The 21,272-nt window shown below is 42.0% G+C and overlaps 1 protein-coding gene across 2 annotated transcripts; it reads left to right on the plus strand.

Moving 5' to 3' along the window:
- The first annotated feature begins 12,124 nt into the window (after window positions 1–12,124).
- Window positions 12,125–17,623, plus strand: LOC106572481 (ubiquitin-conjugating enzyme E2 variant 1). Of its 2 annotated transcripts, XM_014146704.2 has the most exons (4): window positions 12,125–12,218; window positions 14,696–14,844; window positions 15,381–15,506; window positions 16,012–17,623. In XM_014146704.2, the coding sequence occupies exons 1-4, from the start codon at window positions 12,161–12,163 to the stop codon at window positions 16,156–16,158; spliced, it is 480 nt and encodes a 159-aa protein (XP_014002179.1). In that variant the 5' UTR covers window positions 12,125–12,160; the 3' UTR covers window positions 16,159–17,623. The 2 variants fall into 2 exon arrangements, with proteins under 2 accessions (XP_014002179.1, XP_014002180.1); XM_014146705.2 differs by lacking the exon at window positions 15,381–15,506.
- The last annotated feature ends 3,649 nt before the right edge of the window (window positions 17,624–21,272 follow it).

Raw genomic sequence — 21,272 nt, forward strand, 5'->3', positions numbered from 1 at the left:
AAAACGCCGCTGTTTGGATATAACGATGGATTATTTGGGACCAAACCAACATTTGTTATTGAAGTAGAAGTCCTGGGAGTGCATTCTCACGAAGAACATCAAAGGTAATCAAACTTTTGTAATAGTAAATCTGACTTTGGTCAGGGCTAAACTTGGTGGGTGTCTAAATAGCTAGCCCGTGATGGCTGGGCTATGTACTTAGAATATTGCAAAATGTGCTTACACCAAAAAGCTATTTTAAAATCGGACATATCGAGTGCATAGAGGAGTTCTGTATCTATAATTCTTAAAATAATTGTTATGCTTTTTGTGAACGTTTATCATGAGTAATTTAGTAAATTGTTAGTAAATTCCCTGGAAGTTTGCGGGGGGTATGCTAGTTCTGAACGTCACATGCTAATGTAAAAAGCTGTTTTTTGATATAAATATGAACTTGATTGAACAAAACATGCATGTATTGTATAACATAATGTCCTAGGGTTGTCATCTGATGAAGATCATCAAAGGTTAGTGCTGCATTTAGCTGTGGTTTGGGTTTATGTGACATTATATGCTAGCTTGAAAAATGGGTGTCTGATTATTTCTGGCTGGGTACTCTGCTGACATAATCTAATGTTTTGTTTTCGTTGTAAAGCCTTTTTGAAATCGGACAGTGTGGTTAGATTAACGAGAGTCTTGTCTTTAAATAGCTGTAAAATAGTCATATGTTTGAGAAATTGAAGTAATAGCATTTCTAAGGTATTTGAAAATCGCGCCACAGGATTCAACTGGCTGTTACGTAGGTGGGACGATTTGGTGCCACCTAGCCCAGAGAGGTTAACAGAGTCAAAAGCTTTGGCCAGGTCAATGAATATGGCAGCACAGTATTATTTCTTATCGATGGCGGTTACGATGTCGTTTAGGACCTTGAGCGTGGCTGAGGTGCACCCATGACCAGCTCTGAAACCAGATTGCATAGCGGAGAGTGTGCGGTGGGATTCAAAATGGTCGGTAATCTGTTTGTTGACTTGGCTTTCGAAGACCTTAGAAAGGCAGGGTAGGATGGATATAGGTCTGTAGCAATTTGGGTCAAGAGTGTCACCTCCTTTGAAGAGGGGGATGACAGCAGCTGCTTTCCAATCTATGGGAATCTCAGACGACACGAAAGAGAGGTTGAACAGGCAAATAATAGGGGTTGCAATAATTTCGACAGATCATTTTAGAAAGAAAGGGTCCAGATTGTCAAGCCCAGCTGATTTGTAGGGGTCCAGATTTTGCAGCTCTTTCAGAACATCACCTGAATGGATTTGGGAGAAGGAGAAATGGGGGAGGCTTGGGCGAGTAGCTGTGGGGGGTGCAGTGCTGTTGAATGCAGTAGGGGTAGTTAGGTGGAAAGCATGGCCAGCCTTAGAAAAATGCTTATTGAAATTCTCAATTATAGTGGGCTTATCGGTGATGACAGAGTTTCCTATCCTCAGTGCAGTGGGCAGTTGGGAGGAGGTGTTCTTATTCTCCATGGACTTTACAATGTCCCAGAACTTTTTAGAGTTTGAGTTGCAGGAAGCAAATTTCTGTTTGAAAAAGCTAGCCTTGGCGTTTCTAACTGCCTGTGTGTATTGGTTTCTAACTTCCCTGAAAAGTTGCATATCGCGGGGGCAGTTCGATGCTTATGCAGAACGCCACAGGATATTTTTGTGTTGGTTAAGGGCAGTCAGGTCTGGGGAGAACCAAGGGCTATATCTGTTCCTGGTTCTAAATTTCTTCAAAGGGACATGTTTATTTACGATGGTGAGGAAGGCATTTTTTTAAATAACCAGGCATCCTCTACTGACGGGATGAGGTCAATATCCTTCCAGGATACCAGGGCCAGGTCGATTAGAAAGGCTTGCTCGTTGAAATGTTTCAGGGAGCGTTTGACAGTGATGAGTGGAGGTCGTTTGACCGCTGACCCATTACGGGTGCAGGCAATGAGGCAGTGATCACTGAGATCTTGGTTGAAAACAGCAGAGGTGTATTTAGAGGGCACGTTGGTTAGGATGATATCTATGAGGGTGCCAGTGTTTGCGGCTTTGGGGTTGTACCTGGTGGGTTCATTAATAATTTGTGTGAGATTGAGGGCATCAAGCTTGGATTGTAGGATGGCTGGGGTGTTAAGCATGTCCCAGTTTAGGTCACCTAGTAGCACGAGCTCTGAAGATAGATGGGGGGCAATCAGTTCACATATGGTATCCAGAGCACAGCTAGGGGCCGAGGGGGGTCTATAGCAGGCGGCAACGGTGAGAGACTTGTTTTTGGAGAGGTGGATTTTTAAAAGTAGAAGTTCAAATTGTTTGGGTACAGACCTGGATAGCAGGACAGAACTCTGCAGGCTATCTCTGCAGTAGATTGCAACACCGCCCCCTTTGGTCATTCTATCTTGTCTGAAAACGTTGTAGTTAGGGATGAAGATTTCAGAGTTTTTGGTGGACTTCCTAAGCCAAGATTCAGACACAGCTAGGACATCCGGGTTGGCAGAGTGTGCTAAAGCAGTGAATAAAACAAACTTAGGGAGGAGGCTCCTAATGTTAACATGCATGAAACCAAGGCTATTACGGTTACAGAAGTCATCAAAAGAGAGCGCCTGGGGGGTAGGAGTGGAGCCAGGCACTGCAGGGCCTGGATTCACCTCTACATCCCCAGAGGAGCAGAGAAGAATGAGTATGAGGGTACGGCTAAAAGCTATAAGAATTGGTCGTCTGTGACGTCCAGAATAGAGAGAAAAAGGAGCAGGTTTCTGGGGGCGATAAAATAGCTTCAAGGTATAATGTACAGACAAAGGTATGGTGGGATGTGAATACAGAGGAGGTAAACCTAGGCATTTAGTGATGATGAGAAAGATATTGTCTCTAGAAACATCATTGAAACCAGAAGATGTCATAGCATGTGTGGGTGGAGGAACTGAGAGGTTGGATAAGGTATAATGAGCAGGGCTAGAGGCTCTACAGTGCAATAAGCCAATAAAAACTAACCAGAACAGCAATGGACATGGCATATTGACATTAAGGATAGGCATGCTTAGCCGAGTGATCAAAGGGTCCAGTGAGATTCAGACAGCTAGCCGGGCCATAGGTAGCAAGCTGGTGGAAGATGGAGGGAGGTCTGTTTTTAGCCACCTCGTGCGTTTCCGTCTGTGGGTTAGTGGGGTTCCGTGTGGAAGGGGGGACGTGTCCAAGTTGGCAAAATAGTTAGTTATAGTGGCCCAAGAAAAGTGTCCGATAGACCTATTCAGATCGCAGCCGATAAGACAGCTAACAATTAGCGGGCCGCAGATGGGCGATCAGGTTACGTCGCAACGGAGGGGCCAGTTGGATAACTCCCTCGGGCAGATAACGTCAGTGGTCCAGTCGTGAAGGCCCGATGGGGCTCCGCATCGGCAGTAAAACGGGTCAGGATAGGTGATTGTAGCCCAGGAGACACTTCAGCTGGCTAGCTCAGGAAAAGCCCACGAGGGGCTGACGGAACTCTTCAGCTGGCTAGCTCCGGAATAATGTGTTAATTCCGGGACCGACGTTGCCAATAGTCACTCAGGTAGCAGCTAGTTAGCTGCAAGATCCAGGTGTAAATGTGTATATCCCTGTCCTGTTGGCTTAGAATATATGCTAAATACTTAACATAAGTCTACCATTATTAAACTTATTCTTGCTAACTTTATAACCTTATTCAATAAAAAAAATATGATAATACTATAATATCAATTTCACCGCCTTGTTGTGTTAACCTCTTATGGCTAGGGGGCAGTATTTGCACGGCTGGATAAAAAAATGTACCCGATTTAATCTGGTTACTAATCCTACCCAGTAACTAGAATATGCATATACTTATTATATATGGATAGAAAACACTAAAGTTTCTAAAACTGTTTGAATGGTGTCTGTGAGTATAACAGAACTCAAATGGCAGGCAAAACCCTGAGACATTTTCTGACAGGAAGTGGATACCTGATGTGTGACCTTTAAACCTATGCCATTGAAAAACACAGGGGCTGAGGAATATTTTGGCACTTCCTATTGCTTCCACTAGATGTCACCAGCCTTTACAAAGTGTTTTGAGTCTTCTGGAGGGAGATCTGACCGAACAAGAGCCATGGAACGATGATGGCCCATTAGACACCTGGCGCGCGAGTTCATGTTGGGTACCCTCGTTCCAATACGTTATAAAAGAATTCATTCGTCCACCTTGAATATTATTCATGTTCTGGTTAAAAAAGGCCCTAATGATTTATGCTATACAACGTTTGACATGTTTGAACGAACGTAAATATATTTTTTCCCCTCGTTCATGAAGTGAAGTCCGGCGGGCTTAGATCATGTGCTAACAAGACGGAGATTTTTGGACATAAATGATGAGCTTTTTTGAACAAAACTACATTCGTTATGGACCTGTGATACCTGGAAGTGACATCTGATGAAGAGAATCAAAGGTAATGGATTATTTACATAGTATTTTCGATTTTAGATCTCCCCAACATGACGGCTAGTCTGTATCGCAACGCGTATTTTTCTGGGCGCAGTGCTCAGATTATTGCAAAGTGTGATTTCCCAGTAAGGTTATTTTTAAATCTGGCAAGTTGATTGCGTTCAAGAGATGTAAATCTATAATTCTTTAAATGACAATATAATATTTTACCAATGTTTTCTAATTTTAATTATTTAATTTGTGTTGCTGACTTGACTGCCGGTTATTGGAGGGAAACGATTTCCTCAACATCAATGCCATAGTAAAACGCTGTTTTTGGATATAAATATGAACTTGATAGAACTAAAAATGCATGCATTGTCTAACATAATGTCCTAGGAGTGTCATCTGATGGAGATTGTAAAAGGTTAGTGCATCATTTTAGCTGGTTTTATGGTTTTGGTGACCCTGTCTTTGAATTGACAAAACATTACACACAACTCTTGTAAATGTACTGTCCTAACATACTCTAAATTTATGCTTTCGCCGTAAAACCTTTTTGAAATCGTAAAACGTGGTTAGATTAAGGAGATGTTTATCTTTCAAAGGGTGTAAAATAGTTGTATGTTTGAAAAATTTGAATTTTGACATTTATTTGCATTCAAATTTGCCGCTCTTGAAATGCACCTGCTGTTGATGGAGTGCACCACGGGTGGGACGCTTGCGTCCCACCTAGCCCATAGAGGATAACAACAGCTAACTACCTAAGGGAAAATAAAACTTAGCTAAGTAATGTATAAAAATACTACTACTGGTCAAAAGATCGAATAAAATCTCAAATAACATAATCAGATCAAAACAACTACTCTGAAAAACTCCACAAAGAAAAATTATTGTACCCTTGTGGTCATAGGAAAATAGACTTAAGGAGGCCTACCCTTAGTAAAAGGCTATGCCCTTTCTTTCTTCTCATTGGTTCAAATTACAAATATGTCTAAGAACTTTAAACTCCATTATAAATATCAATTACACAAAATACTTTAAAATCAGTATTACAGATGACCTTAAATTCATTATCCAAATGGCCCTCCAATGAGGCTGATCAAACCACAATGGAAAGCCATGATAGAGGTCATAGGTCACACTAACCCTTCAAAGAAGTGTTTCTTACTACATTAGACAAATTAAAGAAAAACCGTCAAACATTTTCTACATGTTGTATCCCAGATTCCCAGAACATTCCTTTATCAAAAGAAATCACGTTTAATTAAAACTCAGAAAATAAAACTTCTAAAATTCCATGTGTGTGCGTGCCCCTTTAAGATATTGTGGCACTAAGAAAAATGGAAATCTCCTTTAACCTCTCTAGGGTCGGCGGGACGAAATCGTCCCACCTACGTAACAGCCAGTGGAATCCTGTGGCGCGTTATTCAAATACCTTAGAAATGCTATTACTTCAATTTCTCAAACATATGACTATTTTACACCATTTTAAAGACAAGATTCTCGTTAATCTAACCACACTGTCCGATTTCAAAAAGGCTTTACAACGAAAGCAAAACATTAGATTATGTCAGCAGAGTACCCAGCCAGAAATAATCAGACACCCATTTTTCAAGCTAGCATATAATGTCACATAAACCCAAACCACAGCTAAATGCAGCACTAACCTTTGATGATCTTCATCAGATGACAATCTTGTACTAATGTACTAAATTACTCACAATAAACGTTCACAAAAAGCATAACAATTATTTTAAGAATTATAGATACAGAACTCCTCTATGCACTCGATATGTCCGATTTTAAAATAGCTTTTCGGTGAAAGCACATTTCGCAATATTCTAAGTAGATAGCCCGGCATCACAGGGCTAGCTATTTAGACACCCAGCAAGTTTAGCACTCACCAAAGTCAGATTTACTATAAGAAAAATGTTATTACCTTTGGTGTTCTTCATCAGAATGCACTCCCAGGACTTCTACTTCAATAACAAATGTTGGTTTGGTCCCAAATAATCCATAGTTATATCCAAACAGCGGCGTTTTGTTCGTGCGTTCAAGACACTATCCGAAAGGGTAAAGAAGGGTGACAAGCATGACGCATTTCGTGACAAAAAATGTCTAAATATTCCATTACCGTACTTCGAAGCATGTCAACCGCAGTTTAAAATCAATTTTTATGCCATTTTTCTCGTAAAAAAGCGATAATATTCCGACCGGGAATCTGCGTTTAGGTAAAAAGACGAAAGAAAATAAAGCATGGGGTCGACTCGTGCACGCGCCTAAGCCCATTGTCCTCTGATCGGCCACTTGCCAAAAGCGCAAATGTGTTTCAGCCTGGGGCTGCCTCAATATCATTCAGCTTTTTCCCGGGCTCTGAGAGCCTATGGGAGCTGTAGGAAGTGTCACGTTACAGCAAAGATCCTCAGTCTTCAATAAACAGAGACAAGAAGAACAAGATCTTGTCAGAGAGGGCACTTCCTGTAAGGAATCTTCTCAGGTTTTTACCTGCCATATGAGTTCTGTTATACTCACAGACACCATTCAAACAGTTTTAGAAACTTTAGGGTGTTTTCTATCCAAAGCCAATAATTATATGCATATTCTAGTTACTGGGCAGGAGTAGTAACCAGATTAAATCGGGTACGTTTTTTATCCGGCCGTGTCAATACTGCCCCCTACCCCCAGCTTCGAAGTACGGTAATGGAATATTTAGAAATCTTTTGTCACGAAATGCGCCATGCTCGTGACCCTTATTTACCCTTCGGATAGTGTCTTGAACGCACAAACAAAACGCCGCTATTTGGATATAACAATGGATTATTTGGGACCAAACCAACATTTGTTATTGAAGTAGCAGTCCTGGGAGTGCATTCTGACGAAGAACACCAAAGGTAATCAAACTTTTCTAATAGTAAATAGTAATAGTAATAGTAGGTAGGCTGCTGACAGGCTTTGGCTGCAATACAGCAAAGCCAAGTCTCAGGGTTCTCACAGGGGAAGTGAAATGATAGGCTACAATGACTTTGGTCATGATCATGCATGCCACAAATGACATGTAACTATAAGTTCCTTGAATTTTTTTACGTTACAGCAATCAAAGCAGTGGAGCTTGTAGTGAAGCAAAACTTCAGTGGTCAAAAACCATCATCTTAGGCATATCACGCAATTATACTATTTATAAAAGTACCAGTGACTTGATCAATACGAAAGTGGTCATTTGACGTGTATGCTACGCTGCAGGACTGTTTTGCTGACACAGACTAGAATATGTTCTCAGATTCATCCAATGGCATTGAGGAGTATACCACCTCAGTCATCGGCTTCATCAATAAGTACATCGACAACGTTGTCCCCACAGTGACCGTATGTACATTTCCCAACCAGAAGCCATGGATTACAGGCAACAGCCGCACCGAGCTAAAGGATAGAGCTGCCACTTTCAAGGAGCGGGACACTAATCCGGACGCTTATAAGAAATACCGCTATGCCCTCAGATGAACCATCAAACAGGCAAAGCGTCAATACAGGACTAGGATTGAATCCTTCTACACTGGCTCGAATGCTCGTCGGATGTGGCAGGGCTTGAAGACTTACAGACTGCAAAGGGAAACCCAGCCGCGAGCTGCCCAGTGACGCGAGCCTACCAGACAAGCTAAATGCCTTTTTATGCTTGTTTCGAGGCAAGCAACACTGAAGCATGCATGAGAGAACCAGCTGTTCCAGACGACTGTGTGATCACGCTCTCCGTAGCCGATGTGAGCAAGACCTTTTAAACAGGTCAACATGGATTACGGGGCCAGATGGATTACCAGGATGTGTACTCAGAGTATGGCGGACCAACTGGCAAGTGTCTTCACTGACATTTTCAACCTCTCCCTCACCAAGTCTGTAATACCTACATGTTTCAAGCAGACCACCATAGTCCCTGTGCCCAAGAAAGCGAAGGTAACCAGCCTAAATGACTACTGCCCTGTAGCAGTCACGTTGGTAGCCATGAAGTGCTTTGAAAGGCTGGTCATGGCTCACATCAACACCATCATCCCGGAAACCCTAGACCCACTCCAATTCGCATACCCCCCAAAACAGATCCACAGATGACACAATCTCAATCGCACTCCACACTGGCCAAGCATGACTCCAACACCATCATTTAAGTTTGCTGACGACACAACAGTGGTAGCCCTGATTACCGACAACGATGAGACACCCTATAGGGAGTAGGTCAGAGACCTGGCAGTGTGGTGCAAGGACAACAACCTCTCCCTCAATGTGAGCAAGAGCTGATCATGGACTACAGGAAAAGGAGGGCCAAACAGTCCCCCATTGACATTGACGGGGCTGTAGTGGAGCGGGTCGAGAGTTTAAGTTCCTTGGTGTCCACATCACAAACGAACTATCATGGTCCAAACACACCAAGACAGTTGTGAAGAGGGCACAACAACACCTTTTCCCCCTCAGGAGACTGAAAACATTTGGCATGGATCCCCAGATCCTCAAAAAGTTTTACAGCTGCACCATCGAGAGCATCCTGACTGGTTACTGCCTGGTATGGCAACTGCTCGGCAAGGTGCTACAGAGGGTAGTGCGTACGGCTCAGTACATCACTATGGCCAAGCTTCCTGCCATACAGGACCTATATACTAAGCGGTCAGAGGAAGGTCCCAAAAAATTGTCAAAGACTCCAGTCACCCAAGTCATAGACTGTTCTCTCTGCTACCGCACGGCAAGCGGTACCGGAACGCCAAGTCTAGGTCCAAAAGGCTTCTTAACAGCTTCTACCCCCAAGCCATAAGACTGCTGAACAATTAATCAAATGGCCACCTGGACTATTTACATTGTCCCCCACCCTTTTGTTTTTACACTTTTTCTACTTGCTGTTTATCTATGCATAGTCACTTTACCCCTACCTACATGTACAAATTACCTTGACTAACCTGTACCCCCGCACATTGACTCGTTACCATTACCCCCTGTATATAGCCTTGTTATAATTATTTTATTGTGATTTATATCTTAGTTTATTTTGTAAATATTTTCTTAACTCTTTCTTGAACTGCATTGTTGCTTTAGGGCTTGTAAGTAAGCATTTCATTGTAAGGTCTACAGCTTTTGTATTCAGCGCATGTGACAATTTACAATTTGATTTCTAATACAGACTAGCTAAACAAGATTGACAAATTATCCAATGGATTATGGTAATTTTCTGAAAAGATGAAAAAGTGGAGGTGCAATAATGCAAGTTTTCACCCCATATTTAAATTTTCTCCATGACTCAGGTGGCCAAGTGGACACAAGGCTGTTGGGTCCGCTCAGTCGCAAAGAGGAATAACTGCAGCTGTTTCTGATTGAATAAATGATGCCATCCTGGTGGGTGGTAACATTCAAATAAAACCCAGCCCTGAAAATAATTTGTATGTCATATCATAGGAAAAGACGTTGCATTCATACGGATTTGCACATAGTGGGCATTTCGGATTTGTCACTTGAAGCCCAAATATATCATACTTTGACTAAAATTAAGACTTGACTTAAATCGTTGTGCAACATCGTGGGTAAGCTCTAGCCATCGTCTTTCAGCTCAAAGAGGGACTGGTGTGGGCGTTTTAAGTCTTTCAGATCATGTTGCTATTGACTAATGTCAATCTTGTTTGACAATTTTTTTCCATTATCAATTTATGTGGTATATGCAAGATTTAATTTGTCATGCCATTACAGATTTGAAGTTACAGGGTCTAACTGATGGGTTGTAATACGATACAGTACATTAAGACATGTTAGTTTGTACTAAGCGATCACCTACTGTAGATGTACAGTGAGCACTCAAAGTATTGGGACAGTGACAATTTTGTTGTTTTGACTCTGTACTCTAGCACTTTGGATTTGAAATGATACAATGACAGGTTAAAGTGCAGACTGTCTATTTGGCTTTAATTTGAGAGTTTCTTCATCTATATCGAGTGAACTGTTTAGAAATTACAGCACTTTTTGTACATAGTCCCTCTAAATTCACTTGGGTATTAAATTAGTCCAAAGTTTAGTATTTTGTCCCATATTACTAGCATAAAATGATTACATCAAGCTTGTGATTCTACAAACTTTTGGTTGCATTTGCTGTTTGTTTTGGTTGTGTTTTATATAATATTGTGCCCAATAGGAATGTATTGTGTCCTTTTTTTGTTCCTAAACAGTCCTACATTAATGTGGATGCTACCATGATTACGGAATCATGAATGAATCGTGAATAAGGATGAGTGAGAAAGTTACTGATGCACAAATATCATACCACCAAGACATGCTAACCTCTCACCATTAAAATAACAGGGGAGGTTAGCATTTTTTGGGGGGGTATGATATTTTTGTGTCTAACTTTCTCACACATCATTATTCACAATTAATTCAGGATCATCTGTAATCATGGTAGCATCCACATTAATTTAGAATGTTTAGAAACATACTTTTATTGTAAATGACTCCAAAAAGAAAATATTATTTACCATTAATTTCTATTGGCCACAAAATTATCTGAAACACAACCCAAACAGCAAACAACAGTCTGCACTTTAACTTCAGTCATTGTATCATGTGCTGGAGTACAGAGCCAAAACATGCCGTTGTCTCAATACTTTTATTGCTCACTGTAAATGTGTGATTTAGTAGTTATTTTAATGACCTAACTGCTTCAATACAATGCTTTTTCATGAATGGATTTAGCTAAAGGTCTTGTTGAAAATGTACAATTGGGGTTTGTCTACCGTAAATTCCGGACTATAAGCCGCAACTTTTTTCCCACGCTTTGAACCCCGCGGCTTAAACAATGACGCGGCTAATATATGGATTTTTCCCACTTTCAATTTTTTTTTCTCCCAAAAACTTTTTTTTTTTGTTACAAGCCGTGTTTCGTTAAAGCCTGTGTAAAGTTCATTTGTTTCAATGTACCGGTAGGCATGTGCGGCTTATATTCAGGTGCGCTTAATAGTCCGGAAATTACGGTAAATGTTAAAAGAATACACTTATTTTTTTGTCAAGAATGAGACCAATCATGTTATAAATGGTTATTGTTGATTTGTTCAGGTGTTTCTGACATGTTTGTCTGAATGAAATTTTTAGTGCTCCTTGGACCTTTAAAAAGCTGGCCTTGTCTTCTCTGCTTAGATAAGTTGTTGTAAATTTAGTTTATCGGTACATTATGGTTGGCCTACCTACTTATGGCTTACAATTTATATTATATTTATAAAGAAACGAAATAAAAAAACAAGGTAGTACTTGGTTGTGTCCATTATTGCCATTAGAAGCATATCTAACAAAGACCATCCATGAGAACGCAGGGGTATCAAACTCATTTTCCCCCGGGGAGTGCTTCCTTCTTCAACAAGGTCCGGAGGGCCGCACTAAATTGGCTATATTTCCTCACAGTCAAAATTAGTTCTTTTTTGGGGGAATTTAAGGCTCCCTGACTGTCTAGCTTAGTGAGCTGGACACAGTCAATAAACTATAAATGAAGGTCCATTATCATTTGTACATAGTTTCAATTTGGTTTTCGTCATTAAGTATATTATGCTATTATTTTCTTAGAAATATAGTTATGCCATTGTCAAAATAACTACCATGATAAATCTATGAATTAAACTTTTCCCACAGTGGTCTCTAGATCTGTGGATCAATTTATACTAGGTATGTGGATCAATTTACCTCGAGCAAGCGCGTTCCCATCTTTCCGCTCCCATGCTGCAACCAACCCCCAACCATGCTTACGTGCGCGCTCCCGCTATTAAGCGACAAGATGGCGGTCGCCGCCGGATCAGGTAAACGGTTCAGCTAAATAAATGACTAGCTACCACATTACTAATTTCGTGTAACATTCAAATAAACGTTTGCTGATAGTGTGTATACGTTCCAGGATACTTTCCAGAAATCATCAAGTACTGCTTATTTTACTAAAACATGGCTATGCATAGCTTCTAGCTAGCGGCTAACACTAGCTACCAAAGTTAGCTCTCACCTGCTATCTGCCAGCTGACAAGGCTTTTGGTCTCGGAAGTTCTAGTGTATTGAAGCTAACATGACATGGCAAATTCCGTTGGAAAACCTCTCCATGCATAGTTACCCATATATTTAATGCTAAATTAAATTGCCGTTGAGATAGCAAAAGAGCTCGTTAACCTGTGTCGACTGATCAAATGCCGCGTCATTCATCAAGCGTTGTTTTTAGCCTGTTAGCTAGCTTCCACGTCCAGAACGTCATTGGCAAGAGAATTACCAGCTAGCTAACGTTAGTTCGTTATTAGCTAGTCGCAGGAACAGCTCGAACTGGCTGGTTTGTGTGTTGCATGTTGTCAGCACACGTTATAGTAGCTACCTAACGAGTTGCTATTTGTTGTTAGCTGGTTTGCTAACGTAGTCAGATAACGACTCGATTTGTTACTGTAGTGATTTCGTGATCTGACTTTAGCTAACTTGTCAGTCACATTAATTTGACTTGTGTTAGTTAGCTAACTACCTAGCGTACGTGGGAAAGATCAAAATCGAATTTATTTATATTGCCCTTCTTACATGAATTGATATATCAAAGTGCTGTACAGAAACCCAGCCTAAAACCCCAAACAGCAAGCAATGCAGGTGTATAAGCACTATCGGCTTTCTAATGCGATCAATTATTTAGCTAACGTTAGCTCACTCATCTGAATTTAGGCCAGACCCGTTTGGGCCTACTATGAACTGAAATAGCAAACGTTGACTAGCGAGAATTGGCTAACTAGCTACCCACACATTTATGCGGATTACGTTTACCGTCCACATTACGTCAATCCACACCTCCAATTTGTTCTCTAATACAGGCCAGTAACGTTCGTTTGAATTAGCTAGCTACTGTAGCTATACACTTAATAATCATTGAAAAACTCCTCAAAATAGTCAGGGGCTTTATTGTGATCACATTGGGCAGTGATAGTGGGGTAATTGATGCAGCGTGGTCTCTATAAAGACAGACAAATAAATGTGTTACACAGCTGTAATAAACCTAATAATACAGTAACAATCTGTTTTATTGCCAAAATCAAAATATGCAGTAATGCTGTAAAGGTAAAATGGCAGGTAAATGCCACACACATACCCAATCAGACTACCAGATAATCTAGACTGGGAATTTAGCAGATCATTCCCAGAAGCTCAGTGTGAATGGGTCTACTCACTAAATCTGCCCCGAGTTATTGCTCATCTTGTCTCATGCGGAACTCTCACCAGCTAACTTCTGTAGGCCTATCTACAGGTTTATAGACAGATGTTTATGAACAACAGCTGTTTTCTGGAGCTGCTTGAAGGAACTGACTGGTAGGAAGTGGAATCTGGCTTTATAGCAGTCTCTTATTCGCTACTGCTAGCCTATTGGTCAATGGAACAGGTACAGGTGTGATTGGCAGATGATGTGACCAATGGCTGGTTAGTGGCATTTTCAAACTGTTCTGGCACAGACTGAGGTGGTCTGACCTGCTCGCCTGGTTTTACTGTCAAAGCTAGCCCATCCTTCATATTGCATGGCTTGCAATCAGCAAAAACCACTCAAACCCTGGCAAGTGCGGCTATAATAGATGCTCTGTTTCCACCACTAAATTGTATTCAAAGGGCACAATAGAAGAATAAAAGTTTGCCATGGTGTTTAACTTCTGACATATACACTGAGTGTACAAAACATTAGGAACATCTTCCTAATATTGAGTTGCACCCCCTTTTGCCCCCCAGAACAGCCTAAATTTGTCAGAGCATGGACTACAAGGTTTCAAAAGAATTCCACAGGGATGCTGGCCCATGTTGACTCCAATGCTTTCCACAGTTGTGTCAAGTTGGCTGGATATCCTTTGGGTGGTGGACCATTATTGATACTCACGGGAAACTGTTGAGTGTGAAAAAACCAGCAGCATTGCAGTTCTTGGCACACTCAAACCTGGCACCTACTGCAATACCCCGTTCAAAGGCACTTAAATATTTTGTCTTGCCCATTCACCCTCTGAATGGCACACATACACAATCCATGTCTCGAGGCTTAAAAATCCTTTAACCTGTCTCCTCCCCTTCATCAACACTGATTGAAGTGGATTTAACATGTGACATCAATAAGGGATCATATCTTTCACCTGGATTCACCTGGTCAGTCTATGTCATGGAAAGAGCTGAACATGTTTTTGTACACTGTGTATATTGAAACTTAATGGGATGTACTGTTTGTTTTGTCTTGTGTGGTATTTCAATCATTTCTGTTTTGTGCTTGTTTGTCTCACATCGACAGGCGTTAAGGTTCCTCGTAACTTCCGGCTGCTTGAAGAGCTGGAAGAAGGCCAGAAAGGTGTGGGGGATGGGACAGTGAGCTGGGGCTTGGAAGATGATGAGGACATGACCTTAACAAGATGGAGAGGGATGATCATTGGCCCTCCTAGGGTGAGTTGGCTACTCTGATTCCCACAATCCACCACGCTTGACTCACTGGCCTTGTCCAGAAACAACCCCTTAGGCCCTACCCCGCTAGGCAACTGTGGAGGTCTGAGAGGATTGGACAGGTGTAATCAATATGTAAAAAATTCCACCTAGACCAGGGGTGTCAAACATACGGCGCGCAGTTTTGATAAAACAAAGAATGCATTTTTTTGTCAATAAATGTAAATTTGCGGGGGACAATCTTAATCGATATTGGAATGGCTAAAACCAAATTAAAACTATTCTGTCCAGCTTGCTAACAGTTGGACTGTCGGGGAGCATTTAAAATTCCAAATTCAATGGACAGAGGACTACTTTTTGCAATTTTTTTGCTGGCTTGGAAATAAGATGAATTATATTTACAGCCCTCAGGACCTCGGTGAAAACCGAATGCGGCCTGAGTTTGACAACCCTGACCTAGCCTATCAAAGGGGCAAGGTGGAGCTATAAACGTAATGCTAAACCCATTCTTACTGATGTCTTTGTATGTCATTTTTCAGACAATCTATGAAAATAGGATGTACAGTCTGAAGGTTGAATGTGGGCCCAGATATCCAGAGGCACCACCGTTTGTCAGATTTGTAACTAAGATAAACTTGAATGGTGTGCACAACTCCAATGGTGTGGTATGTAAATCTGTTTGTCCTTCAAAATGTTTCCATTGTAAAATAGTTAATACTGGCTGTCTCATTTGTGTTGTAGATATTTTTTAATGTATGTTTAAGGATTTGATTGTTTATTGAAGTGAATGACTGATTCAGTTTCCCCTGGCTCATATAATAAGATATGGATTTCAGTGCAGGGCTAATGCCTACTATGTTTAGGTTACATTACAGACAGAGGAAATGTCATATGCAATAAGAGTCCATTACCATTTCAGACGGCAATACTATTCCACAAGTTGCATTTATGTAGACTTTTTATATCTACATTTTATATCCATACAAAAATTAACTATTTTTACCAGGTTATGTAGCAAATCATTTTTGGGATATGTTTGTTCACAACTAACCAGTACTTCAGCCAACCATGATATTACTACAAAATATATAGAGAGATTTGAGTCATGTTTTGTGTGTGATTGAGGTGTAATGTAATGTTTCTTTCCTTCCATTGTTCCCTGTCCTGCAGGTTGACACACGAGCAGTGTCTGCACTGGCCAAGTGGCAGAACTCCTACAGCATCCGTGTGGTCCTGCAGGAGCTCAGGCGGCTCATGATGTGCAAGGAGAACATGAAGCTCCCCCAGCCACCAGAGGGACAGATCTACACCAACTGAGCCCATGCTACTACTCTCCTTCTCCTTTTCCCTCTTTTGTTTGCTTTCATCCCATCCACCACCTCCCTCCTTATTTTCATTAATTTGCCAGCCAACACTCAAGCGCACACACATAGGGACGTACGTGTGGCCGAACACACGAATGCAGACACCCACAAACATGCAATCACTTCTACATGCGCCATTCTCAGGCCCTGGCCCCTCCCCTTTCCATCACTGGAGCTCTGGTTGGACTAGAGAAGACTAGGTAGGCGGAGTCATCGGTCCAGCCCTGATCATTCGAATACTGTACATCTTACTAATCTTTTTTTATTATTATTTGTTATAAATGCAGATTGTACAATAACATAAATAATCTTATTGAGTGTACATGTTGTGTGCTGCCTTTTTGTAATAGAGAAAACCCCCCAGCGATTATGCAAGTATTTGTGGATTTTGTTCAGTGCAAGATATAAATTAGATACGTTTTTCTTATCAGGTTCTAAATATAAAGTTCAACCAGTCAATTTACCTCCCCGTTGATTTAGAGAGCTTGACCCAAGAAATATGTTAAAATATTTCTTGAGTGTTTATTTGGGGCTTTATGCATGTGTAACTTGTATAGCAATTTATTTACGGGCTCCACTGGAAATGCATGTGACTGCAGCAGCTTATAGCAAGATCCCTGAAGTAGTAAGCCCTTCAAGCTGTCACTTTAGTCAACACACACACGGCCATGACAGAGGCAACCACTGATATTTAGCGTCCTATATAATTATTTATATATATTTTTTAAGATACCAGAAATGTTTAGTTCATAAGTGTCATTGGATGTAAAACAATACAATTATACCATATGTCATAAAGGATTCTCACACCAGAAAACCTGCAACCATTTAAGTTAACTTGAATTGGCTACCTCTTTTGGTCCTTAGTTAGAGAGTAGAATTGATCAATAGTCATGCCTTCTTTCTAATAATTTTTTTTCTTCCTTCTTTCCTATCATAATTATTGCATCATGCATTCACACTTATCTATGTATAGTGTCTATATTCCAATGGTTCTAACCCCCTGCAGACATTTCCCATGTTTGTTTCAGAATGCTAGTGTCACTGAGTTTGCCATTTATACACTGTCAGTATGGGTTATGGAACTACATTGATTGTACTTTTACACTATCTTGGTCTGTACAGGATCTTATGTATAGTGTTTGTCTGTTCCCCTTTAGTGATCTTACCAAACATGCAGTAAATATCATAGGGTGACCAGTTTTCTGACTATTTCTTTATTGCAAGCTAGGTTTCCATGAAATTGGTGACAGATTTTCATGCTAATATTCTACAATCCACAAAGACAATGTTCACACCAATGGTGTTTCCACCGAAGGGACTTGTTGCTGATAAAAGTCCGTGGGTGATGACGTAGTGCACACAAAATGTACTTTTTCGCTTAAGTTTTCATGTACCGAATAAAAATCTGAAGTTCAGTGTGTTTCCATCGCATTTTCAACTCTACCCATAGTTTTCTCACAAATTGTTGCGTTAAAAAGCAAATGTGCCTACTCTGGTCTTGGCATTTGCGCTCTTGTCAACAGCTGGCAGATACTGTGCGGGTAGTCAAGTCTACATTATGAGATTATTATGGATAAGAGCGAAAAAATATTTGTTAAACGTCAGTCAAGCATCGATAATTAGATAATCGCGTGACTCCAAATTTACTTCGATACTTCGTTACTATACTGCTCAAAAAATAAAGGGAACACTTAAACAACATCCTAGATCTGAATGAAAGAAATAATCTTATTAAATACTTTTTTCTTTACATAGTTGAATGTGCTGACAACAAAATCACACAAATAATCAATGGAAATCCAATTTATCAACCCATGGCGGTCTGGATTTGGAGTCACACTCAAAATTAAAGTGGAAAACCACACTACAGGCTGATCCAACTTTGATGTAATGTCCTTAAAGCAAGTCAAAATGAGGCTCAGTAGTGTGTGTGGCCTCCACGTGCCTGTATGACCTCCCTACAACGCCTGGGCATGCTCCTGATGAGTTGGCGGATGGTCTCCTGAGGGATCTCCTCCCAGACCTGGACTAAAGCATCCGCCAACTCCTGGACAGTCTGTGGTGCAACGTGGCGTTGGTGGATGGAGTGAAACATGATGTCCCAGATGTGATCAATTGGATTCAGGTCTGGGGAACGGGCGGGCCAGTCCATAGCATCAATGCCTTCCTCTTGCAGGAACTGCTGACACACTCCAGCCACATGAGGTCTAGCATTGTCTTGCATTAGGAGGAACCCAGGGCCAACCGCACCAGCATATGGTCTCACAAGGGGTCTGAGGATCTCATCTCGGTAACTAATGGCAGTCAGGCTACCTCTGGCGAGCACATGGACGGCTGTGCGGCCCCCCAAAGAAATGCCACCTCACACCATGACTGACCCACCGCCAAACCGGTCATGCTGGAGGATGTTGCAGGCAGCAGAACGTTCTCCACGGCGTCTCCAGACTCTGTCACGTCTGTCACGTGCTCAGTGTGAACCTGCTTTCATCTGTGAAGAGCACAGGGCGCCAGTGGCAAATTTGCCAATCTTGGTGTTCTCTGGCAAATGCCTACCGTCCTGCACGGTGTTGGGCTGTAAGCACAACCCCCACCTGTGGACGTCTTGCCCTCATACCACCCTCATGGAGTCTGTTTCTGACCGTTTGAGCAGACACATGCACATTTGTGGCCTGCTGGAGGTCATTTTGCAGGGCTCTGGCAGTGCTTCTCCTGCTCCTCCTTGCACAAAGGCGGAGGTAGCGGTCCTGCTGCTGGGTTGTTGCCCTCCTACGGCCTCCTCCACGTCTCCTGATGTACTGGCCTGTCTCCTGGTAGCGCCTCCATGCTCTGGACACTACGCTGACAGACACAGCAAACCTTCTTGCCACAGCTTGCATTGATGTGCCATCCTGGATGAGCTGCACTACCTGAGCCACTTGTGTGGGTTGTAGACTCCGTCTCATGCTACCACTAGAGTGAAAGCACCGCCAGCATTCAAAAGTGACCAAAACATCAGCCAAGAAGCATAGGAACTGAGAAGTGGTCTGTGGTCCCCACCTGCAGAACCACTCCTTTATTGGGGGTGTCTTGCTAATTGCCTATAATTTCCACCTGTTGTCTATTCCATTTGCACTACAGCATGTGACATTTATTGTCAATCAGTGTTGCTTCCTAAGTGGACAGTTTGATTTCACAGAAGTGTGATTGACTTGGAGTTACATTGTGTCGTTTAAGTGTTCCCTTTATTTTTTTGAGCAGTGTATATCAATATGAGGTTGCAGCCAGCGTTTACATAAAGGCGTTTCCACCGCCATTTTTCACATAATACATTTCACTGATACAAAAAGATCCCAGCTTTTCAAACGAACAAATGATGTCTGCATTTATACAATTGTACCGAAACTTCCTGTTACCATTGATGTAATTTTTTAATACGGTATGACTTTACTTGCATACAAACTGGATGGATACGTGGTTAGTAATAAAGGTGGGTAGTTTATTGATCTTTTCAGGTACAATATTACAATTATTATGCTCTTCATGAAGTAATATCAGAGGGAATAGTATCCATCAAAACTGGGCAATCTTATAATCAAAGTTAAGCATTTATAAAGTTATTGAGACCCTCGTGGACATTATAAAATGGGCTTAAATATTTATTAAAGGGACAGTACACACACAACACCAGTGGTGATTGTGATTGTTTGCTTTTATTTAACTAGGCAAGTCCATTAAAAACAAGGGGGGTTGGGGCAATGCAATAGTCTGGGCAGCCATTTGATTAGCTGATCAGGAGTCTTATGGCTTGGGGGTATAAACTATTTAGGAGCCTCTTGGACCTAGACTTGGCGATCCGGTACCGCTTGCCGTGCGGAGCAGAGAGAACAGTCTATGACTAGGGTGGCTGGAGTCTTTGACAATTTCTAGGGCCTTCCTCTGACACCGCCTGGTATAGAGGTCCTGGATGGCAGGAAGCTTTGCCCCGGAGATGTACTGGGCCGTACGTACTACCCTCTGTAGTGCCTTGCGGTCGGGGCCTGAGTAGTGGTGCAACCCATCAGGATGCTCTCGATGGTGCAGCTGTAAAACCTTTTGATGATCTGGGGACCCATGCCCAATATTTTCAGTCTCCTGAGGGGGAATAGGTTTTGTCGTGCCCTCTTCACGACTGTCTTGGTGTGCTTGGACCATGTTAGTTTGTTGGTGATGTGGATGCCAAGGAACTTGAAGCTCTCAACCTGCTCCACTACAGCCCCGTCGATGAGAATGGGGGCGTGCTTGGTCCTCCTTTTCCTGTAGTCCACAATAATCTCCTTTGTCTTGATCACGTTGAGGGAGAGGTTGTTATCCTGGCACCACACGGTCAGGTCTCTAACCTCCTCCGTATAGGCTGTCTAATCGTTATCGGTGATCAGGCCTACCACTGTTGTGTCATCAGCAAATCTTAATGATGGTGTTGGAATCGTGCCTGGCCGTGCAGTCATGAGTGAATAGGAAGTACAAGGGGGGGCTGAGCACGCACCCCAGAGGGCCCCCCGTGTGAGGATCAGCGTTGCGTATGTGTTGTTACCTACCTTTAACCACCTGGGGACGGCCCGTCAGGAAGTCCAGCATCCAGTTGCAGAGGGAGGTGTTTAGTCCCAGGGTCCTTAACTTAGTGATGAGCTTTGAGGGCACTATGGTGTTGAACGCTGAGCTGTAGTCAATGAATAGAATTCTCTCATAGGTGTTCCTTTTGTCCAGGTGTGAAAGGGCGGTGTGTAGTGCAATAGAGATTGCATCATTTGTGGATATGTTGGTGCAGTATGCAAATTGGAGGGGGTCTAGGGTTTATGGGATGATGGTGTTGATGTGAGCAATGACCAGCCTTTCAAAGCATTTCATGGCTACAGATGTGAGTGCTATGTGTCTGTAGTCATTTAGGCAGGTTACCTTAGTGTTCTTTTGCACAAGGACTATGGTGGTCTGCTTGAAACATGTTAGTATTACAGACTCAGACAGGGAGAGGTTGAAAATCTCAGCTCACATCGGCTGCGGAGAGCGTGATCACACAGTCGACCGGAATAGCTGATGCTCTCATGCATG

Source organism: Salmo salar, chromosome ssa15 (assembly GCF_905237065.1).
Source record: "Salmo salar chromosome ssa15, Ssal_v3.1, whole genome shotgun sequence".
NCBI lineage: Eukaryota > Metazoa > Chordata > Actinopteri > Salmoniformes > Salmonidae > Salmo > Salmo salar.

Bases quoted from the DNA above. Each gene is read 5' to 3' on its own strand.
- LOC106572481 (XM_014146704.2), top strand. From the start codon at position 12,161: ATGCTTACGTGCGCGCTCCCGCTATTAAGCGACAAGATGGCGGTCGCC. The intron at 12,219-14,695 runs GTAAACGGTTCA...TCACATCGACAG, and splicing joins GGCGGTCGCCGCCGGATCAG to GCGTTAAGGTTCCTCGTAAC. The intron at 15,507-16,011 runs GTATGTAAATCT...CCTGTCCTGCAG, and splicing joins TGCACAACTCCAATGGTGTG to GTTGACACACGAGCAGTGTC.